The sequence below is a fragment of the Penicillium citrinum genome, assembly GCF_028827155.1.
Source record: "Penicillium citrinum strain IBT 23319 chromosome Unknown utg000006l:1.0-3011923.0:1.0-3012962.0, whole genome shotgun sequence".
Lineage (NCBI taxonomy): Eukaryota > Fungi > Ascomycota > Eurotiomycetes > Eurotiales > Aspergillaceae > Penicillium > Penicillium citrinum.
In genome coordinates, this window is record NW_026622691.1 from 2854782 (window position 1) to 2880779 (window position 25998).

The 25998-nt window shown below is 49.1% G+C and overlaps 8 protein-coding genes across 8 annotated transcripts; 5 read left to right on the top strand and 3 right to left on the bottom strand.

Annotated features, from left to right (window-relative positions):
* Positions 1-792: 792 nt before the first annotated feature.
* Positions 793-1641, top strand: N7469_007602 (uncharacterized protein; the record flags this gene model as incomplete). The annotated part of the gene is made up of 1 exon (XM_056646520.1): positions 793-1641. One exon carries the CDS (start codon positions 793-795, stop codon positions 1639-1641), a length of 849 nt encoding a protein of 282 aa, XP_056499961.1.
* A 1614-nt stretch (positions 1642-3255) lies between these two features.
* N7469_007603 (bifunctional carbamoylphosphate synthetase/aspartate transcarbamylase) lies at positions 3256-10089 on the top strand (the record flags this gene model as incomplete). Its single annotated transcript, XM_056646521.1, has 3 exons — positions 3256-3889; positions 3972-9958; positions 10033-10089. Coding segments are annotated over 3 exons (6678 nt in total), but the record flags the coding sequence as incomplete, so codon positions are not given.
* A 1388-nt stretch (positions 10090-11477) lies between these two features.
* On the top strand, positions 11478-13200 carry N7469_007604 (allantoate permease family MFS transporter; the record flags this gene model as incomplete). The annotated part of the gene is made up of 5 exons (XM_056646522.1): positions 11478-11670; positions 11732-11776; positions 11845-12182; positions 12240-12554; positions 12604-13200. The coding sequence occupies 5 exons, from the start codon at positions 11478-11480 to the stop codon at positions 13198-13200; spliced, it is 1488 nt and encodes a 495-aa protein (XP_056499963.1).
* Positions 13201-13418: 218 nt separating this feature from the next.
* On the bottom strand, positions 13419-15036 carry N7469_007605 (acyl-CoA synthetase; the record flags this gene model as incomplete). Its single annotated transcript, XM_056646523.1, has 2 exons — positions 13419-13580; positions 13636-15036. 2 exons carry the CDS (start codon positions 15034-15036, stop codon positions 13419-13421), a joined length of 1563 nt encoding a protein of 520 aa, XP_056499964.1.
* A 611-nt stretch (positions 15037-15647) lies between these two features.
* On the bottom strand, positions 15648-17822 carry N7469_007606 (exocyst subunit EXO84; the record flags this gene model as incomplete). Its single annotated transcript, XM_056646524.1, has 3 exons — positions 15648-16026; positions 16080-17358; positions 17417-17822. 3 exons carry the CDS (start codon positions 17820-17822, stop codon positions 15648-15650), a joined length of 2064 nt encoding a protein of 687 aa, XP_056499965.1.
* A 637-nt stretch (positions 17823-18459) lies between these two features.
* N7469_007607 (TOM complex receptor protein TOM20) lies at positions 18460-19183 on the top strand (the record flags this gene model as incomplete). Its single annotated transcript, XM_056646525.1, has 3 exons — positions 18460-18525; positions 18601-18846; positions 18969-19183. The coding sequence occupies exons 1-3, from the start codon at positions 18468-18470 to the stop codon at positions 19181-19183; spliced, it is 519 nt and encodes a 172-aa protein (XP_056499966.1). The 5' UTR covers positions 18460-18467.
* An 805-nt stretch (positions 19184-19988) lies between these two features.
* Positions 19989-21837, top strand: gel2 (1,3-beta-glucanosyltransferase gel2; the record flags this gene model as incomplete). Its single annotated transcript, XM_056646526.1, has 5 exons — positions 19989-19997; positions 20138-20268; positions 20331-20430; positions 20521-20805; positions 20887-21837. The coding sequence occupies 5 exons, from the start codon at positions 19989-19991 to the stop codon at positions 21835-21837; spliced, it is 1476 nt and encodes a 491-aa protein (XP_056499967.1).
* A 555-nt stretch (positions 21838-22392) lies between these two features.
* N7469_007609 (F-box and WD domain protein) lies at positions 22393-25822 on the bottom strand (the record flags this gene model as incomplete). The annotated part of the gene is made up of 2 exons (XM_056646527.1): positions 22393-25430; positions 25489-25822. The coding sequence occupies 2 exons, from the start codon at positions 25820-25822 to the stop codon at positions 22393-22395; spliced, it is 3372 nt and encodes a 1123-aa protein (XP_056499968.1).
* Between the last annotated feature and the right edge of the window lie 176 nt (positions 25823-25998).

The following is a 25998-nucleotide window of genomic DNA, read 5'->3' on the forward strand; positions in this document are numbered from 1 at the left end:
CATCGTTGTTGTCCGAAGGTCCTTCTATTGGCTCTGAGTCTTCTGCTGCAGACATTTTTGCCGAATTGCGACTCGAGAAGGGCAGGTTCATTCGCTTTGCCCATGAAGCTACCGGTATCGAACTCAAGCCCAGTGTAGTTGCGGAGATGCTTGAAGAGTATGATAGACCATTAATCCTTCCATTTCAATTTACATACTCACTGCCTTCAGATACTTCAATAATATGCATCCGAAGTTCCCCCTGTTACTTGATCCAAAAACCGTAATCGACAGTTACGATAAAGAACCTTTATTGTTCTGGAGCATATTGACCATTGCAAGCAAAGATTCGGAAAAACATGCAGCTATGAACACTCGGTTACAAATTCTTTCAAGGCAACTCGCGGCGGATATAATCCTCCTTGGAAATCGTTCTATTCACCTAGTCCAAGCCTTACTTCTTCTATGCGTGTGGTCCTCTCCCCATGGAAGCATGAATAAGGAGCCACTGTCAATGTACTGTGCTCTCGCAATTTCCATGGCACGGTCTCTTGGCTTACATCGACCACAACATCCATTTGCTTTCTTTGCCGCAATGTCATCAGAGCTTGAAACATTGGAGGTTCGGCGATCAACCTGGCTGTCCTGTTTTATTATTGATCAATGGTATCGCTACACTTGTTCTCTCAGGGATTGAGCTAATTCCTCACCAGGCATACTCTCAGATTCGGTGTGCCAAGTTCCATCAGGATCGATCACAGTATTCTTCATACTCTGAATGACTCTACTGATATACATGGGGTACCAGCAACTATGAGGATACAACTGCATATTGCTGTTGTCACCTCGAGAATTTCAGCCGCCCTAGGAGAATGCGAGACATCTACGACTGGACTCCTAGCTGACCCTCAACCGTTCTTGCGGGTTTTCGAAACCGAGTTTGGAATCATACAGGATAGATATGCTGACGAATGGACTCCGGCCGATGAGGTCTCGTTCCTTGATGCCCGGCTCAGCTTGTACTCTTATGTCCTCTATCAGAGGGCAAGCCAGACTCCTGGATGCATTCGTTTGGGAAACGAAAATGAACTCATTACGCAAAGTAGCGTCACGGCAAGACAGCTTCTGACAGTGGTTACCACTTTTCCCGAAATACTGAGTAAGGGAATATTCCATGTCTTTCGCTCAGCAAGCTACGCAGTATTCTTCCTTCTTCGACTGCTTGGAACGGCACCCAGTCACTGTATCGATGAAGCAAGTATCAAAAATACTGTTAGACAGACATTTACGATTCTGAAAAACTTGTCTGAAACAGGGAGTGACCGACGGTTCCAATGTATGCGAGTCTGCAGGATCATTGAACACATGATCAACGAAGACTGGAATACAGAAGTACCATTTACAGGTAGAGCCGAATCATTTATGGCGATGAACTTTGTCGCAGATGTTGCTGCTAGGGGCATTATCAAGGCCACCCAACAACACTCGGCTACCCGAACAGAGCGCAACCGGGAGGCGCCCGTGGCAGCGGGGATTCAGGCGAATATGATGCCGGACTTGGACCTCGATTTTCTGGCATCGGATCCGATGGAATGGGCTATGGACTGGCAGAACATTGATGACCTACTCCTTCCCGACGAGAATACACATGATTTCTTGTGATGTCGTTTACAAGAGTACGCAATAGTTTGTAGAGTTTGGCCTCAAAAATGAAGCAGGACTAAAATTTGGGATTTCGGCAATATTTTGATTTAGGTCACGTTGTGAACCTGCTGCCGGTCGTCCGAGATATCTATAGCTCAAGGATAAAGATGTTGCCATGGTTTTCGGCGCTGGGGATGCGAAGAATATGTATTTGACGGGACGATAAATAGTTCCCATAGATATACGAAGGACATAAGAATGGTCAAAAACTATATACAAAGACTGAGAGAGTGGAAACAAAAAGAAAACAAAAAATGCGTCAGCACTAGGGTTCGAACCTAGGCACCCGAAGGTACTGGATAGCTAGAACAAACGTTCAAGTCCAGCGCGTTAGACCACTCCGCCATACTGACTAATTATTGATTTTTGGCTGTTTTACAATATATAAACTACAAACAGTAAATCTTATCTTGCAACGAGACACGATCGATGAGCAGCAAACCCAAGTGACTGTACACGATCTTCAAGTCATTGTAACCTCTATCGATACATTGATTCTATAAGGTACCTCAAGGTCGTTACAGCACATGTTGGACAATCATAGGCACTCTCGGTATCAAGGCCTGGTTTTACCGAATCAAATCTCCACAAAATTAGTGCAGGACTGCTAGGTCCTACAGTACACTGTTCAGCTGATTTCTGGTAGAAATGGATACCTTACTGCATTGTATGATCTATCTTGTCTCGATAATTCTATTCAGGGGTACATAATCATCAAGTTCTGCTCAGGCAGGCATGCCGTTGCCCAATTTTAACCTATCCTGGACCGTAAATTCGAGGGATATTGCAAATATATCGAGACTGCTTACAATGTAGCAATGGTTGAGAAAATACCAATCTACCTTTTAGGTACGATTATACCAGCTTAAATCAAAGGCTACATATAGTATACAACAGGAATAATCTTATCACTTACACTATTATAAAGCCATGTCTTAGATATGATCGATGGACAACTCCCCACATTCTCACATTAAATTAATTGCAGCTCAATTCTGCAGCCGCGGCAGTTTCAATTAGAGCCGCCGCGATCGGCTGATCGGTTATCGTGCCTTATCGCTCACCGCCTGCATGCCACTTTAATGCTTGATCTGTATATGTAGTCAATTGGAACTGGAAAAAGAGCCATTGGGGGAACAATTGAGGTCAATGCTATCTGGGCTATTTTTGATCAAATCCCAGTTGGACCAGCCATTACACAAATGGCCTCAAACTGCCGTGCCGATCGCAAAAAACCCCCCCAGCAAATGACTCAATAGCTCCACAATTGGGAAAATTCTGAAGGCGGTCAACATTCCACCACCCACCGGAACCGGTGGACCCTTCGGTGGCACGAAAAATTTATTCTGCCAGAGCCCTCGCTCTTCTCTTCCTTCATACCTCAGCTCTTGCAGCTGCAATTCTACTCTATACCCCTTCTTTCATACCTCTGCCCCCCAAAAACCCTCAAAACTACATAAAAAAAAGAATCCTCATTAAAACAAAAAAGTCTGACTGGTGGATGTTGTGCTAGAGTGACCTCGCACTCGAACAAATCGTCCCCGAGAGGACTTGTCCCCTCTTTTCTCCCAGACCAACAAGGACCTGCTGCACATCATGGCTGCCAACACTGGTGCTATCATTACTCCTGCCTCCATCCCTATTCGGGGTGGTAGCGATCGTCTCGTGGCTCTCGAGCTGCAAGATGGCACCGTCTATCACGGTTACAACTTCGGTGCTGAAAAGAGCATCTCCGGTGAATTGGTCTTCCAGACCGGTATGGTTGGCTACCCCGAGTCGATCACCGATCCCTCATACCGTGGTCAAATTCTGGTTGTTACCTTCCCTCTTGTGGGTAACTATGGTGTCCCTTCGCGGGAGCAGATTGACGAGCTCCTCAAGCTCCCCACGTACTTTGAGTCCAGTCAGATTCACGTTGCGGCGTTGGTGGTGGCAACTTACGCCGGTGAGGACTTCTCTCATTTCCTGGCTGCCTCATCTCTTGGTCAGTGGCTGAAGGAGTCCGGTGTCCCCGCCATGCACGGCGTTGACACCCGTGCGCTGACCAAGCGTCTTCGTCAAACTGGTAGCATGCTGGGCCGCATGCTGCTTCAGAAGGCCGATGTCACCAAGGAGGTTGCTTCCAGCGCTGACGTTGCTACCTGGAAGTCTCACTTCGAGGAGATTGAGTGGGTGGACCCCAACGCTAAGAACCTGGTCGCTGAGGGTAAGTCAAGCCGTCCTTATAACCCAACTACAAGTTAGTATTGTCTATGAACATCGGCTAATTGGTGCTTCTTTCTATATAGTGTCCATCCGTGAGCCCAAGCTCTACTCACCCCCGGCCGATGTTGCTCTCAAGCATCCCTCGGGCCGCCCTGTCCGCGTCCTCTGCTTGGATGTTGGTATGAAATACAACCAGCTGCGTTGTCTGTTGACCCGCGGTGTTGAGGTCATGGTTGTCCCTTGGGACTATGACTTCCCCACCCTGGCAGGCAAGGACTACGACGGTCTTTTCGTCTCCAACGGACCTGGTGACCCCGCTACGCTCACTACCACCATCGACAACCTGACCAAAACCTTCAAGGATGCCCGCGTACCCGTTTTCGGTATCTGTCTTGGTCACCAGCTGATTGCTCGCTCTGTCGGTGCTACTACCACCAAGATGAAGTTCGGTAACCGCGGTCACAACATTCCTTGTACCAGCATGATCTCTGGCAAGTGTCACATCACCTCTCAAAACCACGGTTACGCCGTGGATGCCTCCAGTCTCCAGAATGGCTGGGAGGAGCTGTTCGTCAATGCCAACGATGGCAGCAATGAGGGTATTCGACACACCAGCCGCCCTTTCTTCAGTGTTCAATTCCACCCCGAGAGCACTCCCGGACCTCGCGACACCGAGTACCTGTTTGATGTCTTCATCAACACCATCCAGAACACCATTGCCTCCCCGGATGCCCTCACCAAGCCCGTGGAATTCCCCGGTGGCACCAAGGCTGAGAATGTCAAGGCTGCCCCCAGAGTTTCCGTTAAGAAGGTTCTTGTCCTTGGATCCGGTGGTCTCAGCATTGGTCAAGCTGGAGAGTTCGATTACTCTGGCAGTCAGGCTATCAAGGCCCTGAAGGAAGAAGGCATTTACACGATCTTGATCAACCCCAACATCGCTACTATCCAGACTTCCAAGGGTCTTGCAGACAAGGTCTACTTCCTGCCCGTCAATGCCGACTTCGTCCGCAAGGTCATCAAGCACGAGCGTCCCGATGCCATCTACTGTACCTTCGGTGGTCAGACTGCTCTTCAGGTTGGTATTCAGCTCAAGGATGAGTTCGAGGGCCTGGGCGTCAAGGTCCTGGGTACTCCCATCGATACCATTATCACCACTGAAGATCGTGAGCTGTTCGCTCGTAGCATGGATTCTATCAACGAGAAGTGCGCCAAGTCCGCCTCTGCTTCCACCCTCGAGGAGTCTCTTCGTGTCGTTGAGGACATTGGCTTCCCTGTTATTGTTCGTGCGGCCTATGCCTTGGGTGGTCTCGGTTCCGGATTCGCCGAAAACATGGACCAGCTGAAGGACCTCTGCACCAAGGCCCTCGCTGTCAGCCCTCAGGTTCTCATTGAGCGCAGTATGAAGGGTTGGAAGGAAATCGAATACGAAGTCGTGCGTGATGCCCAGGACAACTGTATCACCGTCTGTAACATGGAGAACTTCGATCCCCTCGGTATCCACACTGGTGACTCCATTGTCGTTGCTCCCTCCCAGACTCTTTCGGACGAGGACTACAACATGCTTCGAACCACTGCCGTTAATGTCATTCGCCACCTTGGTGTTGTGGGTGAATGTAACATTCAGTATGCTCTGAACCCCTTCTCAAAGGAATACTGCATTATCGAAGTCAACGCTCGTCTGTCCCGTTCTTCTGCCCTTGCCTCGAAGGCTACCGGCTACCCACTTGCTTTCATCGCCGCCAAGCTGGGTCTGGGTATTCCCCTTAACGAGATCAAGAACTCTGTGACCAAGTCTACTTGCGCCTGCTTCGAGCCTTCGCTCGATTACTGCGTTGTCAAGATTCCCCGCTGGGATCTGAAGAAGTTCACTCGTGTCTCCACTCAACTTGGTTCATCCATGAAGTCTGTTGGTGAGGTTATGAGTATTGGTCGCACTTTCGAGGAGGCTATTCAGAAGGCTATCCGGTCTGTTGACTTCCACAACTATGGTTTCAACGAGACCGATGCCCTTATGTCTATTAAGGGCGAGCTGCAGACCCCCTCTGACCAGCGTCTGTTTGCCATTGCCAATGCTATGGCTGCTGGATACACTGTTGATGATATCTGGAAATTGACCAACATTGACAAGTGGTTCTTGAGCCGCCTTAAGGGTCTTAGTGACTTCGGCAAGTCTCTGACTTCTTTCAACGCCACCAGCGTGCCCATCAGCATGATCCACCAAGCCAAGCAGCTTGGTTTCTCTGACCGTCAACTTGCCAAGTTCCTTAGCTCCAACGAGCTGGCAGTGCGCCGTAAGCGTGTTGAGGCTGGTATCATGCCTATCGTGAAGCAGATTGATACTGTCGCGGCTGAGTTCCCCGCTGTGACCAACTATCTTTACCTGACCTACAATGCTAGTGAGCACGATCTGAAGTTTGATGATCACGGTATTATGGTTCTGGGCTCTGGTGTCTACCGTATCGGTTCTTCCGTTGAGTTCGATTGGTGCTCTGTTCGCACTATCCGTACTCTTCGTGAGCAGGGTCACAAGACTATCATGGTTAACTACAACCCTGAGACCGTCAGTACCGATTACGACGAGGCTGACCGTCTCTACTTTGAGAACATCAACCTCGAGACTGTCCTCGATATTTACCAGCTTGAGACTTCGAGCGGTGTGATCATCTCCATGGGTGGTCAGACTCCTAACAACATTGCTCTGCCGCTGCACCGTCTCAATGTCAACATCCTGGGTACCTCCCCTGAGATGATTGACGGCGCTGAGAACCGTTACAAGTTCTCTCGTATGCTGGACCGTATCGAGGTTGACCAGCCTGCCTGGAAGGAACTTACCAGCATTGACGAGGCCCGCGACTTCTGCGACAAGGTTGGATACCCTGTGCTGGTTCGTCCCTCCTACGTTCTCTCTGGTGCTGCTATGAACACTGTCTACTCCGAGCACGACCTGGCCAACTATCTCAACCAGGCTGCTGACGTGTCTCGCGACCACCCTGTCGTCATCACCAAGTATATCGAGAACGCCAAGGAAATTGAAATGGATGCTGTCGCCAAGAACGGTGTTATGGTCGGCCACTTCATTTCTGAGCACGTCGAAAATGCCGGTGTTCACTCTGGTGATGCCACTCTTATCCTGCCTCCCCAGGATCTGAGCCCCGAGACTGTCCGCCGCATCGAAGAGGCTACCCGCAAGATTGGTAACGCTCTGAACGTCACCGGTCCTTACAACATCCAATTCATTGCCAAGGACAACGACATCAAGGTCATCGAATGTAACGTTCGTGCTTCTCGTTCCTTCCCCTTCGTTTCCAAGGTCATGGGTGTCGACCTGATCGAGATGGCCACCAAGGCCATGATCGGCAGTCCCTTCCAGGAGTACCCTCCTACCAACGTCCCCAAGGACTACGTCGGTGTCAAGGTTCCTCAGTTCTCCTTCTCTCGTCTCTCGGGTGCCGACCCTGTGCTCGGTGTTGAGATGGCCTCAACTGGTGAGGTTGCTTCCTTCGGTCGTGACAAGTACGAGGCCTACCTGAAGGCTCTGCTTTCCACCGGCTTCCGTCTCCCCAAGCGCAACATCCTGTTCTCTATTGGTACCTACAAGGAGAAGCTTGAGATGCTGCCCGCCATCAAGAAGTTGCACAAGCTGGACTACAACCTTTTTGCCACCTCCGGTACTGCTGACTTCCTGAAGGAGAACGGTGTTCCCGTCAAGTACCTTGAGGTTCTGGCTGGCGAGGAGGACGACATCAAGTCAGAGTACTCTCTGACCCAGCACTTGTCGAACAACCTCATTGATCTGTACATCAATTTGCCTTCTAGCAACCGCTTCCGTCGCCCTGCCAACTACATGTCCAAGGGTTACCGCACTCGTCGTATGGCTGTTGACTACCAGACTCCTCTGGTCACCAACGTCAAGAACGCTAAGATCTTGATTGAGGCCATCGCTCGCCACTACCCCCTGAACATCCACACCTCTGATTTCCAGACCAGCCACCGCACTGTGGTTCTGCCTGGCCTCATCAACATCGCTGCCTTCGTTCCAGGTCTTGTCACCCCTGGTTCCAAGGACTTTGAGGAGGTCACCAAGGCCTCCATTGCTGCTGGTTTCAGCATGGTCCGTGTCATGCCCGTTGGTGTCGACAGCTCCGTCACCCAGGCCACTGATTTGAAGATTGTTCAGCAGAATGCCCAGGACAAGTCGTACTGTGACTTCAACATCTCTGTTGCTGCTACTGCCACCAACTCTGATGAGATCACCCAGGTCACTGGCGAGGTTGGTTCTCTTTTTGTCCCATTCAACCACCTCTCTGGCAACATCAATAAGGTCGCTACCGTGACCAACCACTTCTCGTCTTGGCCTTCCAGCAAGCCTCTGATCACCGATGCCAAGGGCACTGATCTGGCTTCCATCCTGCTGCTGGCTAGCCTGCACAGCCGCAACATCCACGTCATGAGCGTGACCTCCAAGGAGGATATCAACATCATTGCTCTCAGTAAGGAGAAGGGTCTCAAGGTGACATGCGATGTGTCCATCTTCTGCCTCTTCCTGTCCCGCGATGACTTCCCTGACTGCACCTCTCTGCCCTCTGCTGAGGACCAGAAGGCTCTGTGGGAGCACATGAGCACCATCGATGTCTTCTCCATTGGCAGCATTCCCTTCCAGCTTGCTGGCAAGGACGCTTCTCCTTCGGTTGGTATTGCTGAGTCTCTGCCTCTGCTCTTCACTGCCGTTGCTGAGGGTCGTCTGACCGTTGAGGACATTACTGCCCGCCTCTACGATAACCCCAAGAAGATCTTCGAGCTTCACGATCAGGCTGATACCTCTCTTGAGATTGAGATCGACCGTCCTTACCTGTTCCAGAGCGCAGATGCCTGGTCGCCTTTCAGCGGCAAGGTCATGCGTGGCTCTGTCCAGCGAGTCACTTTCCAGGGCAAGACTTCTTGCCTCGACAGTGCCCTCACCTCTGATGCCATCAAGGGAACCGACATGTCTTCTCACCGTATCATCCCTACTTCTCCTGTGCAGAAGCCCACCACCCCCATGGTCCGTCCCGAGAGCTCCCTTGACCGACAACTGTCCGTCTCTGGCACTCCTGGCCGCCGTGTTCGCGGTGCCGATGCGAATGTTCCTGCGGTTGGCGAGCTTGGTCCTCCCCTGTACCCTGCCGCTCCCGTCTCATCCTCGCTGTATGAGATGCTGTCACGCTCCCCCTTCCGTGGCAAGCACGTCCTGTCGGTGAACCAGTTCACTCGCGCGGACCTGCACCTGCTGTTCACTGTTGCCCAGGAGATGCGTCTCGGCGTTCAGCGCCAGGGTGTTCTTGACATCCTCAAGGGCCGCGTCCTGGCTACTCTGTTCTACGAGCCCTCTACCCGCACCTCGGCTTCCTTCGATGCCGCCATGCAGCGCCTCGGTGGACGCACCATCCCCATCTCCACCGAGCACTCCTCGACTCAGAAGGGAGAGACTCTGCAGGACACTATCCGTACCCTTGGCTGCTACGGTGACGCCGTTGTCCTGCGCCACCCTAGCCCTAGCAGCACCGAGGTTGCGGCTAAGTTCTCCCCTGTCCCCATCATCAACGGAGGCAACGGTTCCATCGAGCACCCCACTCAGGCTTTCCTCGACCTCTTCACCATCCGTGAGGAACTTGGCACTGTCACCGGCCTGACTATCACCTTCACTGGTGACCTCAAGTACGGCCGCCCCGTGCACTCCTTGATCAAGCTGCTTCAGTTCTATGATGTCCGTGTGCAGCTGGTCTCACCCAAGGAGCTTGCTCTGCCCGAGGATGTCCGCGACCAAATCAAGGCCTCCGGACAGCTCATCGGCGAGTACGAGGAGCTGACTCCCGAGATTGTTGCTCGCTCCGATGTCCTGTACTCGACTCGCGTGCAAAAGGAGCGCTTCTCTGATCTCTCTCAGTACGAGCGCCTGAAGAACAGCCTTGTCATTGACAACGCTCTTCTCAAGCACGCTAAGAGCCACATGGTCGTCATGCACCCTCTGCCCCGGAACGCTGAGATTGCCGAGGAGGTTGATTTCGACCAGCGGGCCGCCTACTTCCGCCAGGTATGTTCTTTTTTAAAGCATCTTGATCCTACCCTTTTATTGTCCTTGGAAGAATCTAGCTAACAATTTCATAGATGAGATATGGCTTGTACTGCCGCATGGCGCTGCTGGCCCTGGTCTTGGCTCCCTAAATTCCTTCATCTTTCCTCATTCTATTCTCTCCCTGAGACCGGGATTCCAAAAGCGCGCGCCGTCGATTTTACGCATGTCATGTCTTCCATTTACGTTTCCTGTTGTTTCCATTGTGTTTGAAAAGTTCTGCACGTTCTGTCTGGATATCATCCGTAGGTGCAGCTGCCTCGATAGAACGCGAGCTGTATAGATTAGACAATCTCCGTTTCCAAGAACCTGATGACCCTCGTTCTGTGTATGTTGTATATTATGTGATTTTCTACGTGTATAACGTGTTACGTGTCATGTGTTATGTGTTATGTGTTATGTGTGTGTTGTGTCGTGTTTTGTGTGTGTTTATTTGGCGTGCGTTGCGTTCGGTCTGTTTTTTTTTTTGGGGGGGTTGGCGTTTCTTTCATTCTGTTTTTGGGTCTGGGTATTGGGTTCTTTGGAGTTTTACTGCATATAGCGTCTGGTATGCTTTTTTTTTTCATGAAATACAACACTAATTCCGACTATAAATTGGCATTCTTTGTAAATACTTTGTATATAATTCATTCTATCTCCTACCGTTTTCGGCAAGTGAAGATTCTTCAAGAAATTGTGGGGATATTTTCCGACGATATGATTGGCCGAGTGGAGAGTATCCATGGAAATGCGTGGATGAGGCGGTTCTATAAATTGTTTAAATCTATTTTGAGATGGCCACAAGGGACTGTCTCGTGGGAAAAAATAATAATTAGTACATATGTGAAAGATGAAATAGTATTATCATAAGTAGTAGAGTAAGCCAGTATAAGCTCAAGTGGAGTACATTCCGATGTTCCAAGTATTTAAGTTAATTAACTACTCTCTATCTAGATTGGAACTGAATCTACTTTAGTTATGGGTACCTACAGTAGTAGGTACTTGAAATACTTATTATCTTTATATTTGTATGTATGTATAAGTTTAGAAATAATGTAACTCTTACTATGCACGGAATAACTCTATTCAACTCTTGATGCAGACAAAGAGTCCCCGCTCGATGGTGTGATTCTCCTCCGTGATTGTTCATCGTTCTCACGTCTTCACTGGCCAATCCATGCAATAATCTTTGTTGATCGAGATGTCATTCGTCACTGTCTCTGCTTTTTCCAACACGTTTTCCCACGACTCGCTTCTTCTCGGCCGGGTCAGGGGTGGGAACATGATGCAATACTGCGAAACACGAGGTTTGCGTAGAGTAGGGCTTGGATGAGGTGCTCCCCCTTTTAATCATTTGTTAATAAGGTTTGACACCCTGATAATATCGGGGAATTTTGTTCGACTCATTTTTGTGACCTTCCTTTCATATCGAACATACTATAACAAGAAAAAAATAAATTAAAATAAAATCGATACCGCGCCGGCGAGGGTGCCATTTATCATGTCGAGTTCAGTCGAGAAGAAGGAGGATGAGGCTATCCGTGGCACAAAGGATGTTGGAACCTCGCCTTCCTCTAGTAGCCTGGCTGAGACTGTCGGAATCAATGAGAAGAAGTTACTGAGGAAGCTAGATTATCGTCTGCTTCCACCGTTGACACTGTTATACTTGCTCTCTTTTCTAGATCGAAGTAACGGTATGTGATTTACAGAGGGCAGTATCACTGTAGAGCTCATTCTAACCGTTTTATATTCCAGTGGGAAACGCCAAACTTGAGGGTATGACAGACGATATACACATGTGTATGTAAAACTACTTTCTGATCGTTGTATGCTGAACCTAGCAATGAGGATACTAACTATGATATAAGCTGGAAATCAATACCTTACTGGACTTACTTTATACTTCATCGGCTATGTTCTCTTCGAGATTCCAGCCAATGTGGTTTTGAAAAGAACTACACCACGAATTTGGCTACCGACACTTACTCTCGTCTGGGGCATCGTCGCAACGCTGCTTGGTGTAGTGCAGAATTACTCAGGCTACCTCTCGTCCCGGTTCTTCCTGGGTGTTTCAGAAAGTGGCCTTTTTCCTGGTGTTGTATTCTATCTTTCTATGTGGTATAAACGCAATGAGCAACATTACCGCGTCGCTTTGTTCTTTAGCGCGGCTAGTCTTGCCGGTGCATTCGGTGGAATTTTAGCATGGGTCAGTTTATAACGAGATATAACCATCCTTCGCAATACATGACTGACCTTTGAATAGGGAATTGCGCATATGAAAGGAGTCGGTGGTTATAATGGATGGAGATGGATCTTCATCTTAGAAGGACTATTGACAGTGGTTGTCTCGGTCATTTGCTACTTTTGGGTCTACAACTATCCATCCACTGCGGAATTTCTCACCAATGAAGAACGTGAGTTCATTCAGTTTCGCCTCAAAAATGACAGTGATGCCACGCGAGACGAAGAATTTACTTGGCAGGCTGTTTTGGATGCTTTCAAGGACCCCAAAGTTTGGCTATATGGCCTGGGATTTCACACAATGAGTCTACCACTCTATACACTATCTCTATTCCTGGTGAGTTGAAGAACAGCTCCGAGTTGATGCTTTATGCTTACCATCATAGCCAACAATCATCAAGGAGCTGGGCTATTCCGCCGCCCAGGCACAGTTACTCAGTGTCCCACCCTACGCAGTAGCATTCTGTTTCACTATTGGGGTTGCTGTTCTCTCAGAAAGAACACGCATTCGAGCTCCGTTTATCATGGGATCATCGGCTTTGGCATGTATCGGGTATATAATTTTACTTTCACAACACCGGGCTGGAGTCTCTTATCTCGGTACTATTTTCGCTGCAGCAGGTATATACCCAGCAGTGGCCATCGTTCTCTCATGGCCTGCAAATAATGTATCAGGGCAGACTAAAAGGGCTATTGCCAACGCCATGCAAATATCCATCGGAAATTTGGGAGCTGTCCTTGGAACGCAACTGTATCGGACTGAAAGTAGTCCTCGATACTTTCTTGGGCATGGATTTGCCCTGGGGTATCTTGTTGCCAACATTGTCGTCGTCGCTATTCTTTGGAAGGTGCTCCAGAAGGAAAATGCTGAAAAGGAGCGCCTGCGTGAGGCACAAGGACTCCGGCCTTTGATGGGTGATATTGGTGATACAGAGGGGGATTTTCTCGGTGATAGAGACCCGCGATGGGTTTTCCAGACTTGAGAAACGTCGAGTTTGATCTATTCTTTGGATGCTGTCCATGTTGATAGGTCTGCGATGGCTATCGCTTCTGAGCTGATCTTAGAATGGACGATGCTTCGGCATGTATGGGCCAAGGAGTCTATTATACCAGTATATACCCATTTCCTCTATACATAAAAAACATTCCACCCTCAGTCCTCATAATGTCGTCTAAACAGTGCTGTATCTCAAATGTCTAATCAAGAGGTTTCCGGCCAGTACTTCTGTACAAGAACCTTTTTATTGATCTTTCCCATAGCATTGCGCTCGATGCCGTCGACCACCTTGAGCACACTAGGTACCTTGTAAGCAGCCATGTCCTGCTTAAGCTCTGCTCGCAATGCTGGAAGATCGAGAGCCTTCTGTATTCAATATTAGCACAATATGTGAATTGCTTTGATTCGAGAAGAAACTTACTCCATTACGGAATTTCACCACAGCAGCAACTCTTTGCCCCCATTCTTGATCGGCCAGACCAACCACAGCCACCTCTTGAATCGCGTCCAATGCCAACATTTTACGCTCGACCTCTAGCGCAGAAATCTTATATCCACCTGATTTAATAATATCCACAGAAGCACGGCCTTGAATGAAATATGCGCCGGTAATATCCCGCTTAGCCACATCGCCAGTCTTGAACCATCCGTCTGAAGTAAATTCAGAAGATGTAGCCTCGGGCTTGCGCCAGTATTCAATAAAGACATTGCCGCCCTTGATTTCGATCATTCCCTCCTCATCATTTTGTTCAATAACGTTTCCATCTTTGGTCAACCGGACGTTAACACCAGGCAGGGGCCAGCCAACACTACCATCAATCCGTTTCTCTACCTCAAGTCCACAGCTCAAAGCCATACCAATTTCGGTCATACCGTATCGCTCGAGGAGAGTCTGGCCTGAGATCTCAGCAAATTTCGCTTTTATGGGAGTTGGCAGGGCAGCGGAGCCGGATACGATCAAACGCAATGCTTGTACTCCGCTTCGAGCTGCGATCTCCTTATCTGTTCCGCGAATGTTTGCGTCGAAATAATCATTCAGACGAGAGTAGATTGTCGGTACAGCAAAGAACATGGTTGAAGATCCACGATCCTGCCAGCGACTCCAAATCTCAGCGGGATCGAATTTGGGCCTCATCTCCACAGTTGTACCACTTAGAAGACTTGCGACTAATCCGTTCACAATTCCATGAATGTGATGGAGAGGCAGGACGTGGATGAGATAATCCGAGGGCGAATATTTCCAAGCCTTAATGAGAGAGGTCGCTTGAAATGTGATGTTTTCGTGGGTAGTTACACAGCCCTTCGGTCTCGAGGTAGTTCCGGAGGTATAGATCATGAGCGCTCTGCGGGTCACTGGAGGAGCTGGCGAGAATGAGGGCAACGAGGGGTTTTCATTTTGAACCAATGGGTCTAATCCCATGAAAGGAATATCTGTAGAGCAACCGTCGCGTAGGCCTGGGGCGATTTTCTCGAACGCCGGGTGAATTATCACCAATGATGGATCCGAGTCTTCAATCACATACAATAACTCTGCGACAGGGTGAGAGGTACACAATGGTACTGCAATACCTCCTGCAGCCCATGTAGCCCATTGAGTCACCACATAGTCGTAGCCAGTTGCGAGGAAAGCAATACGGCGCTCTTCCAAGTCTGTAAGCCCAAGCTGTTCCAGGATCCCTTTCCTTAACGCCGCGACATCCTCTAGAAGCTGCGTAAAGGAGAAAGATTGACCCTTCACTGCATCAACAATTGCAACTTTTTTAGGATCCTGCTGCGCATATTGGCGAGCGGCCACGAAAATTGGTAACTCGGGGATCGGCATATTCGTGTATTATCGGGGCCGAGGACGGGTTTGATCGAGATAGAAGGAAAGGAGAAGAGAGAAGCCAGTACAAACAATTAGGAGAGTGAAGTGGGTACTGCAGTTTCCCGGAAGAAGACAACCAGTCACGAATGATCATCGAGAAGCATGAAGAAGTTAGATTGGTGGGGGGGTGAAGTTGTGCTCGAAGGGGGGGATCGGAGTTTCATTTGATAGCCGATCGGAGTAAATCTGGATGCCGAGATTAAGCTGTGAAATTGCCTACCCTGGGCATAATAGTGAGTAACTACCCTAGTTACTCACTATTAATTACTGGTAATTAGATGATAGAGGAATTCAATACTTAGCTTGATCACTGCGAATACAGATGCATATCTGCCAGTGACTCACTGTGGATTACTAGTACAACGGGAACTCCTATAGAAGTGGTTACTGCTACATATTGTGGCTGGTAATCTGTGACACTATACAAGTGGTACCAGTACTCATTACAAGATCTAGGGTATTACAGAATAAATTGAACCAATCTGATATTGGCAAATCTCTAATAGAGTTATAGCTTTAGTTGTCACCGAGGATATCCCAGGTATATCGCCTAATGTATAACTAGTTTAAATAATGGCTGGCGCATTTGGAGTGGCTGTCATCTTGTCTGGCTGAACCACTCGTGAACCATCCTCTCCATCTTCCAAGCCTCGAGCAACGAGATCCGTGAAATCCACTCCAACTTCCGTCAGTAATGCCGCATGCTCATGAACAATCTCAAGGCATTTCTGCCAGACCGAAGTACCACGCTGAACACTACTCAGTTGGCGGCTTAATAGACCATTAAATCCATCAAGATGGTGCTTGGCCCAACGAATGCAGGAACTGCTCATCACACTCGAGAAACACTGCTGATAAATGGCAATAGTGTTTTTAATCAGAGAAAAGTAAACGTATGAGATTTGGAAAATGTAAAGTGGGAGATCGCCCTCGAATACACAGGCCCTGGCGATATAAGTTAGCAAAGTGTGTTCAGGACATAAAGGAACTAAACTCACCGGATTCGTTTCGCAATGACATCGGATCGCGCTTTCAAGTAAGTTTCACGCGCCTGATCTTCAAATCCCAAACGACTGAGCCAGCCCACGTTGGTCTTGGTCGCAGTCGGGAATGATTGAGTATCGACCAAAGCCCGTGAAAGCATGCCGGCGAGTCGAGTGGCCCGATCATCTACCTTGGCATTAATGACATCTTGGGCGATCGCATTGTTCTTTAGGCCCTTAGCCAATTTCCGCAACCGTTCAATGGTCGAGACGGCTGCTTCAAATCTCTGAAGGGCGATGTCGATATCCAGCTCGTCCACCTGACCTTCTACCCAACGAAGATTTTGCTGCTTGCCATCAACATCAATGCGCAGCTCTGATTTGTCTCGTGGGGCATCCGAGAGGTCAAACGGTTCGGACTTTTGGGAATATGAGAGATGTCGCCCTGTGAGATAACTGTAAGCCTCCAAAGGTTTACTGGCAGCTTCGGTCTCCGAGCGCAAGGTCCGGCGCAAATCCTCCACCGTCTTGCGGAAAGTTCCGAGCAATTCGTTCTTTGTTGAATTATCTCGCTTGTCCTGACGGTAGGTAAATGGCTTGTTGCCCACCCGAACACAAATTGCATTTCCAATGCCCCGATCGAGTGCCTCTTCTCGTGCGGCACCTGTACCCAAGTTGGCCGCCAAATCGATCATATCGATGTCCTGCAGAGGCCAGCATTCCTCTGCGACCAGCTTGGTGGGAATGGGACCGCGGTGATTGGGGTGGTTTGGATCCACGCGTTTGCGTTTCTTGGCTGCGACTAAGAGATGGTCGTTCAATAACACAATATGAACGGGTCGCTTTGGTTTCCAAGTGGCCGAGTCCAGCTCCGCCCAATGGCCTGTCTCCAATACAATATGCCGCCCTGGAACCGCTGGGAGGAACTTCTGGGACCCCTCAACTGTTTTCCATAGCGTCTGTAACTGAACACTCCACATGCTTTCCAAATTGGCGACCGAGCTGCGGTTCGAATGACGTTTAGGGAATTGATCATCTGCCGGAGACATAGGATTGGGATTGTTGCCGACAGAGGTCTGTCCTAGAGCAGTTGTGAGCTCGGACATGAGGGTGCGGAGAGTGCGCATCTCATCCTTGAGCTTCTCGGCCTCTCTACTGATCTTGATGAATTGGGTCCGGTTCTGGTAGACATTCTGTTGTAGATCGGTGGAGGTTCGATTCTTGACTTTCCGGAGGCTTTCCTGGTATTTCTGGATCTCTTCTTCCGACGCGTTGGCTAGGATGTTGGCCACGTCTGATTATCTTGGTCAGTATACAGGATAGCTGTTGAGTATTTCATACAAGACACATACATCTTTCAACCGGAAGACTCGGATCGCGCAGAACATTCAAGTCAACCTTTGGGATCGGGGCAGCTCCATCGGCTGGGGAGGGTTGGCGCGAGATGGAGGTCGGGGCAGCCAGTCCTCCATAACCGCCACCTGGCACGGGAGGCGGCAGGGAGGGGACTGGAGGAGCGTTGGCATCGAAATCGGGAGCAGCATTGAATCGAGTTGAGTAACGTCGTTTTACCAGATCGGAAGTGGCACCGCTTTGAGGAGCTCGATCACGGCCGGCGGGGATAGCAGCCTGACCAACTTCGGGGGCCTTGGTATTGGCGGGCAAGGGGCCGGAGATGGGTTTCGGAGCACTAATCTGAGGACGCTGAGGACGTTGACGACGAGACTTGCTGCGCAAGGTTAAACCGCGGCCTTCCATTGTGGGGATGAATTGAAGGGAGTCAGTTGAAGGGGGAGAGGAGGAGAAGAGGGAGGAGAAGTGTGGATGTCACGGGATGAGCAGTAGTCAACCATGAGGTAGTGTATATTACAGTAGCACAATTGGTTAGAAGAGATGCTGAAATTAATTAGCATTAAAATAAGTATTTAGCTTATTCAATTAGATAGACATATAGTATCAAGATAATTCATTCCCAATTGTAGTTCTGCTATATCCAATGCCTGAGCTGCTCTCGTGTCCATAGTATTGTATACTGTAATTATGTGGTGCTTCAAGTATGCCGGGATATTCAAAGACCACCACTTCCACTCATTGACAAAATAATGATATATCCTTGATATTAAGATACTGAATGACTTAATTAATTTTCTTATACTCTCAATTAATATAATCTATCAACAATTGCTAGTATATCTAGCTGATAATACTATATACTGCCTAGTATAATTCCCGGCCGGAACAAAGTTGATCCCTTCAAATTTCAAGTCCGCCTCGACTCGACGTGAACTTGCCGACTTCTGCTGAATTCCTCCAGTTTGATTGAATCCATCCACTCCCCTTCTTCATCCCTTTCAATCCCTCTTTTGTCTCTCTCCTTTCTATTCTTTCACATCTTCCGTCATTATGCGCACATCTACTCTGGTTGCCGTGTCGGCTGGCACCGTCATCACCGGCCTGCTCGGTAAGCACCATCGGACCTTAGCAAGCTCTTTTTTCATCTACAAATACTAATAACCCGATTTTCATCTTGATGTAGCTTACGCTGCCTACTTCGATCACAAGCGTCAGACTGATCCTGAGTTCCGCAAATCTCTGAAGCGCAACAACCGTCGTCTCGCAAAGGTTGTCAAGGAGGAGGAAGAGGCTCAGGGCGCTGCGCAACGCGAGGCCATCAAGGCCGCCGTGCAGAGCGTCAAGGCCGAGGGCTTCCCCACTGATCTTGAGGAGAAGGAGTCTTACTTCATGAACCAAGTCGCCAAGGGTGAGGGTTTGTGCTCTGAAGGTACGTCATTCGTGTGTTTGGATGTTCGCGTCGACCGCGGAGGTCCTCGGCAAGAACAAAAAAAAGTGCTGGTGATGGTGATGATGGTGATGATGATAACTAACCCGGAATATCTGATATAGGTGACAACCAGATCGAAGCTGCCATTGCTTTCTACAAGGCTCTCAAGGTTTACCCCCAGCCTAAGGATCTGATCTCCATCTACGACAAGACCGTTCCCAAGGAGGTCCTGGAGATTCTTGCTGAGATGGTCGCCATGGATGCTAGCTTGAACCTCGGTGGTACTTTCACCGGTGGTGCTGCTGCTCCTAGCACCGATAACCACGGTGTCGAGTAAATGCTATCAAATGGCATTACCCGAAAAGCCACGGGGATCTCGAGATAATCCCACGGCCTGTATTTGTTCCTCTTCCACTTCCTCTCTTCCATCTCTCCCTCTCTCCCTCTCTCTCTTTCTCTCTCCCAACAGCATATCCTTTCTGCCCTGTTTCTCCCACTCTCCACTATTCCCAACCCCCCCCCCCTTTCCACCTTCTTCTTCTTTGGACTGTGTATATGTATTGGGTCTTGGCCAGCGCCGCAGATTGGCTCGGGGCCTTGGTATTTCTGGGCGTGACACTGGCGCCGTATCTTCTGTTCTCAATTCTCTTTTTTTAATGTTTCATTGTTTCATTGCATTGACAGAGGGATGTGCAAAAGAGTGTATTCTAGAGTGAAATGATGCAATGATTAGATCTCCATCTTCTACTGTATACTTGTCACCCATCCCTATAAATGCTCATCCATACCGAATGACTTCATTTTGCACCGAATGAACCCTGTCTCGCCTGACTGTCTTCTTAATGGACAATTCCCCTTGATGGCCCACTTAGTTTCGACGCTGTCCCTCTATTCTTCCCCCACTCGATCCCTTTTTATTTCCTTATCGTCTTGGACGCTTTTTTTCTTTTCTTTTCTTTTCTTCAACTCATTTTTTTGTGGTGTTAATCGTTCCCTGCGCTTGTCGCACTGTCACTCTTTTTTTTTTCCAGACTTGTTACTGATATATTCTCTTTGAACTGGAGAATTATCTCTTCAATCATCCACTTTCGTTCATCTCTCTATATCAAATCTCATTGGTTCTCAGATATCCGATCGTCAACATGATTGCTGTATGTGAATGATTTGATTCCTTCAGAGCTTGGCTCTCTTGCAGTCTCAACCGCCCGATCGCACCTTGTCTGGTAGTGATTGTCATGAAGAAATGAACTATGAGGCTAATCTGTATATTCTTTGTTTAAATGGTATATAGTCTTACAGTCGCATCTTCACGGCTCTTTGTGCTCTGGCTAGCACTGCTGCGGCCGTGACTCCTCTGAAGGTGGATGGAAAGGATTTCGTCAACTCTGAGAATGGCGATCGTTTCCAAATCATTGGTATTGAGTAAGTTCTACGATATCTACTACATCAACCATAAAACAAGTCAACTAAATCTGATTGAATAGTTATCAACCCGGTGGTCAATCTGGCTTCAGCAAGAAGAAGGACCCCCTGAGTGACCCCGAAACTTGCCTGCGCGATGCCGCTTTGATGCAGCGCCTCGGTGTAAGTTTTTGGTTGTCGATGAAATAATTACATATTTAGACTGTACTGTCTATGTAATATTTGAAATTCCCAACTAATTTTCCTGGATAGATCAACACTATTCGCGTCTACAACTTGGAACCCTCGCTCAATCACGACAAGTGTGTCTCCTACTTCAACGGTGCTGGTATCTATATGATCCTTGATGTCAACTCTCCTCTCGACAATGGCTCGCTGAACCGTGGTGAGCCTTGGACTTCGTACAATCCTGTCTACTTCAAGCAGGTCTTCGGTATTATTGAGGCATTCAAATCTTATCCCAATGTTTTGGGCTTTTTCGCTGGTAACGAGGTCATCAACGAGGATGCTGAGTACCTTGTTCCTGCTTATGTCCGCGTACGTTCTCTTTTTCTTTTGTCTTTTTCCCTGGCCAATCCACGACTCAAAGATGTTTAATCATGTACTAACACACCCTAGGCTGTCATTCGTGATATGAAGGACTATATCGCTAAGCACTCCAACCGTACCATCCCCGTCGGGTACTCCGCCGCCGATGTTCGTAACATTCTGATGGATACCGATCGCTACTTCGAGTGCCACATGAAGAACTCGACTAGCTCCCAGGCTGACTTCTTCGGTTTGAACTCCTACTCCTGGTGTGGCAAGGCTTCTTACAAGTCTAGTGGCTACAACGTCCTGACTGACGACTTCTCCAACTCTACCATGCCTGTTTTCTTCTCCGAGTATGGCTGCAACGAGGTCAAGCCCCGTGTCTTCACCGAGGTTCAGGCTCTCTACGGCGAGGAAATGACTCAAGCTTTCTCCGGTGGTCTCGTCTACGAGTGGACCGAGGAGGACAACGAGTACGGTCTGATCCAGGAGAACAAGAACGGCAGTGTCAGCCTCTTGATCGACTACTCAAACCTGCAGGATCAGTTCAGCAAGCTCGATATGGACCGCATTGAGTCTAGCAACTCTTCCCAGACCAGCGTTAAGCGTGAAGAGTGCAGCGCCGATCTCATCACCAGCAAGAAGTTCCTCAACGCCTGGAACTTGCCCACCCGCCTCGACAGCATCAACAAGTATATTGAGGATGGTCTGCCTAACAAGCCTTCCGGTTCTCTTGTCTCCGTCTCTAGCACCTCTATCCCCGTCAAGATCTACGACCACAATGGCAAGGAGATCACTGATATCAAGTACGAGGTTCTCAAGGATGGCGAGGTGAACAGGCCCTCTGCTACCGGTACCAGCACCAGCGGCTCAAGCAGCTCCTCTTCTGGTTCCACTGGCACTGGCTCTAGCACTGGCACTTCGTCTGCTTCTACTGGTACTGCAACCGGTACCAACGCAGCCTCCATGAACGGTGCTTCCACTCTTCTGGTGGGTGGTGTTAGTGGTTTCTTCATGCTGCTTGCTTCTCTTCTGTAAAGTTTCTGCATATACAGATTCTTCTACTATTTGAATTGGAAGATTTTATCGACTTCAACTTCCAATCTGTGCCTGGTCCGTCATTCGTGTGATTTACTTGTTTTTGTATACAGTCTGACTCGTCGGTCACATATCTTATATCCATTGAGAAATCAATTCCTTATTATCCCTCTAAAATTGGCTTCCGTGTCTGAATTAAGGCATGTCAAGTGAGGCACTACCGAGCCTAATAGTCGTCCATCCTGGTTGAAATAATGATCTTAAGCGCTCGTAACTATAGATCAAATGCCGCTGGAAAGTATCTTGGTGATATCTCTAGAAAGCTCGCATGATCTCGAGTCGTTAGCACATCGACTACTCGTGAAAGATATTACAAATTGGATAAATAGGAACCAATAGCCATTCAGACTTATAAATTAATAGAACTGACTTCCAGTCATGACCTCAATATTGATGAGTACTACAAAGAAGCCGAAAGCTCGGACGGATGCATATAGTGAAAATCCAAAATTATAGAATAACACGAGAATAAAGCAGATAACATCCATGAGACATTCAAACAACCCTCGCCTTTCCTTTACCTTTCCCAGATGACTGAGGAGTCGATATGGGAGGCGGAGCAAGACTTGGGAATTCCTCCCATTCATCCTCCTGATCCACATCACCACGACTCTTATTCTCTGCAAGACTGAGCTGGATCGCGAATTCCAGATCGTCGATTTCCTGTTGTTGACTGCTCTCGGCGGTCTCATGAGATTGCGTGGGTGGCTTCACTCCCTTCGCATATTTGATAGGAATTGATGGTGTCAGCTGAGAAGGCGGTGCAGCCGTATCATCCCCTAGAAGACTGAGACGAATTGCTTCTGCAAGGTCATCATCCCCATCATCGTCTGCGGACTGTTGGTACGGAGACGACGATGAAGAGACCTCTCCGATTCCAAAGGAGCTAGGACCAACAGTATCGCTGAATGATGTGCTCGGAGCGGAGCTTGCGATTGCATGCTGATCAGTTTGTTTTGCAGCTTCGGGATGGGCTTCTTGGCTCAGCAGTTGAGCATAGGCCAAAAGTTGATCTTCGTCAACATCAGGGCCAAGAAGGTCAACACCAAAGCGAGTGCTAAGGTGTACTCGCTCCTTTGCGTCGGCAATTTGTTGTCTCTCCAATTCAACGCGCTCGTCTTCAATAAAGTCTCGGATTGCACCTCGGCCGCTATTATTGAAGCGTTGGCCCTCGGCAGCACCGTTGCTACCACGCAAACCATGTCGCAGACGACGCTTGCTTGTGTTGTACTGATCAGCAGCAGATGAACTGTAGGACCAATAACGAAGATGCGTGCCGAGTGAGACCATTCCACGAAGATTCGTTGGATCTGGATCAAGACAGATAGCACCTGTTGCGAAGTAGTTGTTTCCAACTCCGAACATAGACGCTTCTGCTTGTACTAATCGGCGACGAGCCCGGGAAGAGAATCGAGAGTTCAGAGTGCGAATCGGGCGAGTGGAAGATGCCAATGGATCCCAAGCCTGGACCAGCCCATCATTACCGCCATGTACCAAATACAGAGACGTCAAGGCAAGGCAGGAGACTTGAGGTGATTCGGTTTGTATCACCCGCAACGGAGGGATGGAGTTGATGACATCCACATTTTGCGCAGCGAGTGCACGAATATTCCAGATGAAGACCATGCCGGTGGCGGTACCGACTGCCAAGTACCGAGCTCGTTGTCCAGGAATCTCAACACTTGACCGTGGTTGTTCCATGTGAGGAAGCATCGGTGACGACGTCGCAGAAGACAGTGAACTTCCGGACATGCCAAAAAGAGGATCCTCTTCTGCCGTGACAGTGGAAAACATTGAATTGTCTAGCGCATTGGTGGTGATTTCTACTGATTTCCTGTCGTCAAAAGTGAAGTCCGAGATTCGCCATTCTGTATTAATCACAGCGGCAGGCTCGGCCAACCGAGCTGATAAGCGCGATGCCGGCAGACTTTCGCCTGGAGTAGAGCCCGATGAGCCTGTTGGGCCACCGAAAAGGGAGACATGGGGCTTCTTTCCAAGAGGGCGAGAGTCTGGAGTTGGTGGAGTCGAAGTTGGTCCAGATTTCGACACTGTGCGGAAATATCTTCGCACCGATGCCTTCTCAACTTCATCTCCCCCACGAGCAATGACAATGATCGACTCCCCAGACCCATTTCCATCACTTCCAGCAAAATCGACTTGTACGTCGCGTTTCATGTTCCAACCCTCGCATACCTTGCGGAAATGCTTGGGCTTGAAAGAAAGAAACTTTTCAATCTCCCTGGTCTCTGCAGCAATCTGATTCACATCGAGATGCATGCAAACGGAGGATGACCGTGGGCTATAACTGCCATCGACCAACTCCCGGCTGAAGGGATCAGGGCGAGCCTTTCGGCGACTGAGCTCAACAAGTTCCCAGCGCACAGTTCGTCCAGTTTTCCATGCAAGCTCGTCTAATTGTTCTGCATTCAACTTGACACTGGACGAGTCATCGGGTTTTGGCGGGATATCGGCGAGGTAAAAGACCTCACCCAGAGCATTAAGAACAACAGCCCAAATTCGTCGTTGGGAATGACGTTTTGGAGAGTAGTTATCGTCCACAGCAATGCCAATGATTGGAACACCAGGACTAAGTACCCATTTAGCAGTGACTTGTCCACGCTCGAACCGGCCCTCATAGGTTGGATGAGGCCCCATTGCATAGGCGGTGAGCACACCGGAAGATGAGCCGGACATCATAGCCACAAGTCCACCGGTTGTCCTAAGAATCGCAGGTGACTTGGCTATCCATACTGAACAGACTGCATGGGTGATTTGATTGACGGCAGGGATACCCAGGTGCGGATGAGAACCCAGATCCGACGCGCTTAAAAATCGTCCTCGCTGTTCAGTAGTAGAGATGAAATAGCTGCGTCCTTGCGGGCATCCCTCTCCGTATATCATACCATATGGCTGACTCACGTCTATCGAGTTAGGGACGCCAGCCATCTCTCCTGCGCCCAGACCATAGGGAGCATCGCCTGGGAATATATCGGCGAAGTGCCTAAACATCTGGTGGTCGGAGAGACCCCATGTACTCACTTTCACCATCGACGGATCACTGGCAGAAGCGATACCTTGCTCTGACGCCCCATGGATGAAGGTGGGTTCTTTGTCGCTAGGGAATGACCCATGAATCTTACTCACTGGAAACAGCAGATTTGATGTATATGTAGACACTGCACTGCCATTCCGAGCAGTTGCAGACCGAACCGTGCCATGTTTCTTGGAGGGCTGAAACTGCGCGGGCTTGCCACGGCCCAATGACCGCATCAGACGGGTGCGTAAGATATACTCACTACGCCAAGATGCCAGCGCCGTCAATCTGGCGAAATACCGTCTATCCGACACAAGCTCCGTCTCGTCTGATGTAGCGAGCCGGGCAGGCTCTAGAGCCTGGGGCCCCGGGAAGAAGCGCGAAAAAGCTACCCGCCACGCATGGGGAGTAGTCACCAGGGAGTGGAATCGGCGGGATACCAGGGTCATAGCAGACAGGGTATGGGGAGGCAGATGCGACAGGATATGGGTAAGAACCTCTGGAAGGGGATGTTAGAGAAGTCCACGATGTTTCCATACAGCTGAGTTGAGGCATACCATTTGGAAGCGACTCCATAGGAACCTGAGAATGGCTCGAAGATTTGACTACTCGAAATCCAGTGTCACGTCTCCGTGGAGAGCCGGCATTTTCATGTTCAATCACTCGTTGGGCCGGAGATGGCGGGGTAGCACCATCTTCACTCAGGGACGGATGATTCAGTGTAGGCACAGTTGATCCCGCGACAGGAGAGTCTCTGGTCTCTTCATGGAGAAGAGGGCCAGAGACAGCACCGTCTTCAAGATCATTTCCATGCTGGGTAGTGTTGAGATTGGCTTGCGATGAGTCAACGGGGGGAGTATGTTGAGATACTGCAGATGACTCTGGTTGCATAAAAAGACTTGGTTGCAAAGGATTAAGTAGAAGCGACTGAGCCAGTAATATAACCTGGGTCAGTCGAAGTCGGAAATGTACGAGCTTGAAGAGGGAAAGGTGGAAAAGCGTTTGTGAGGGAGGCGATGCGAAGGAGAGAAAGAAGATTGAATGAAGCAGAGCGGAAAGAAGAAAAG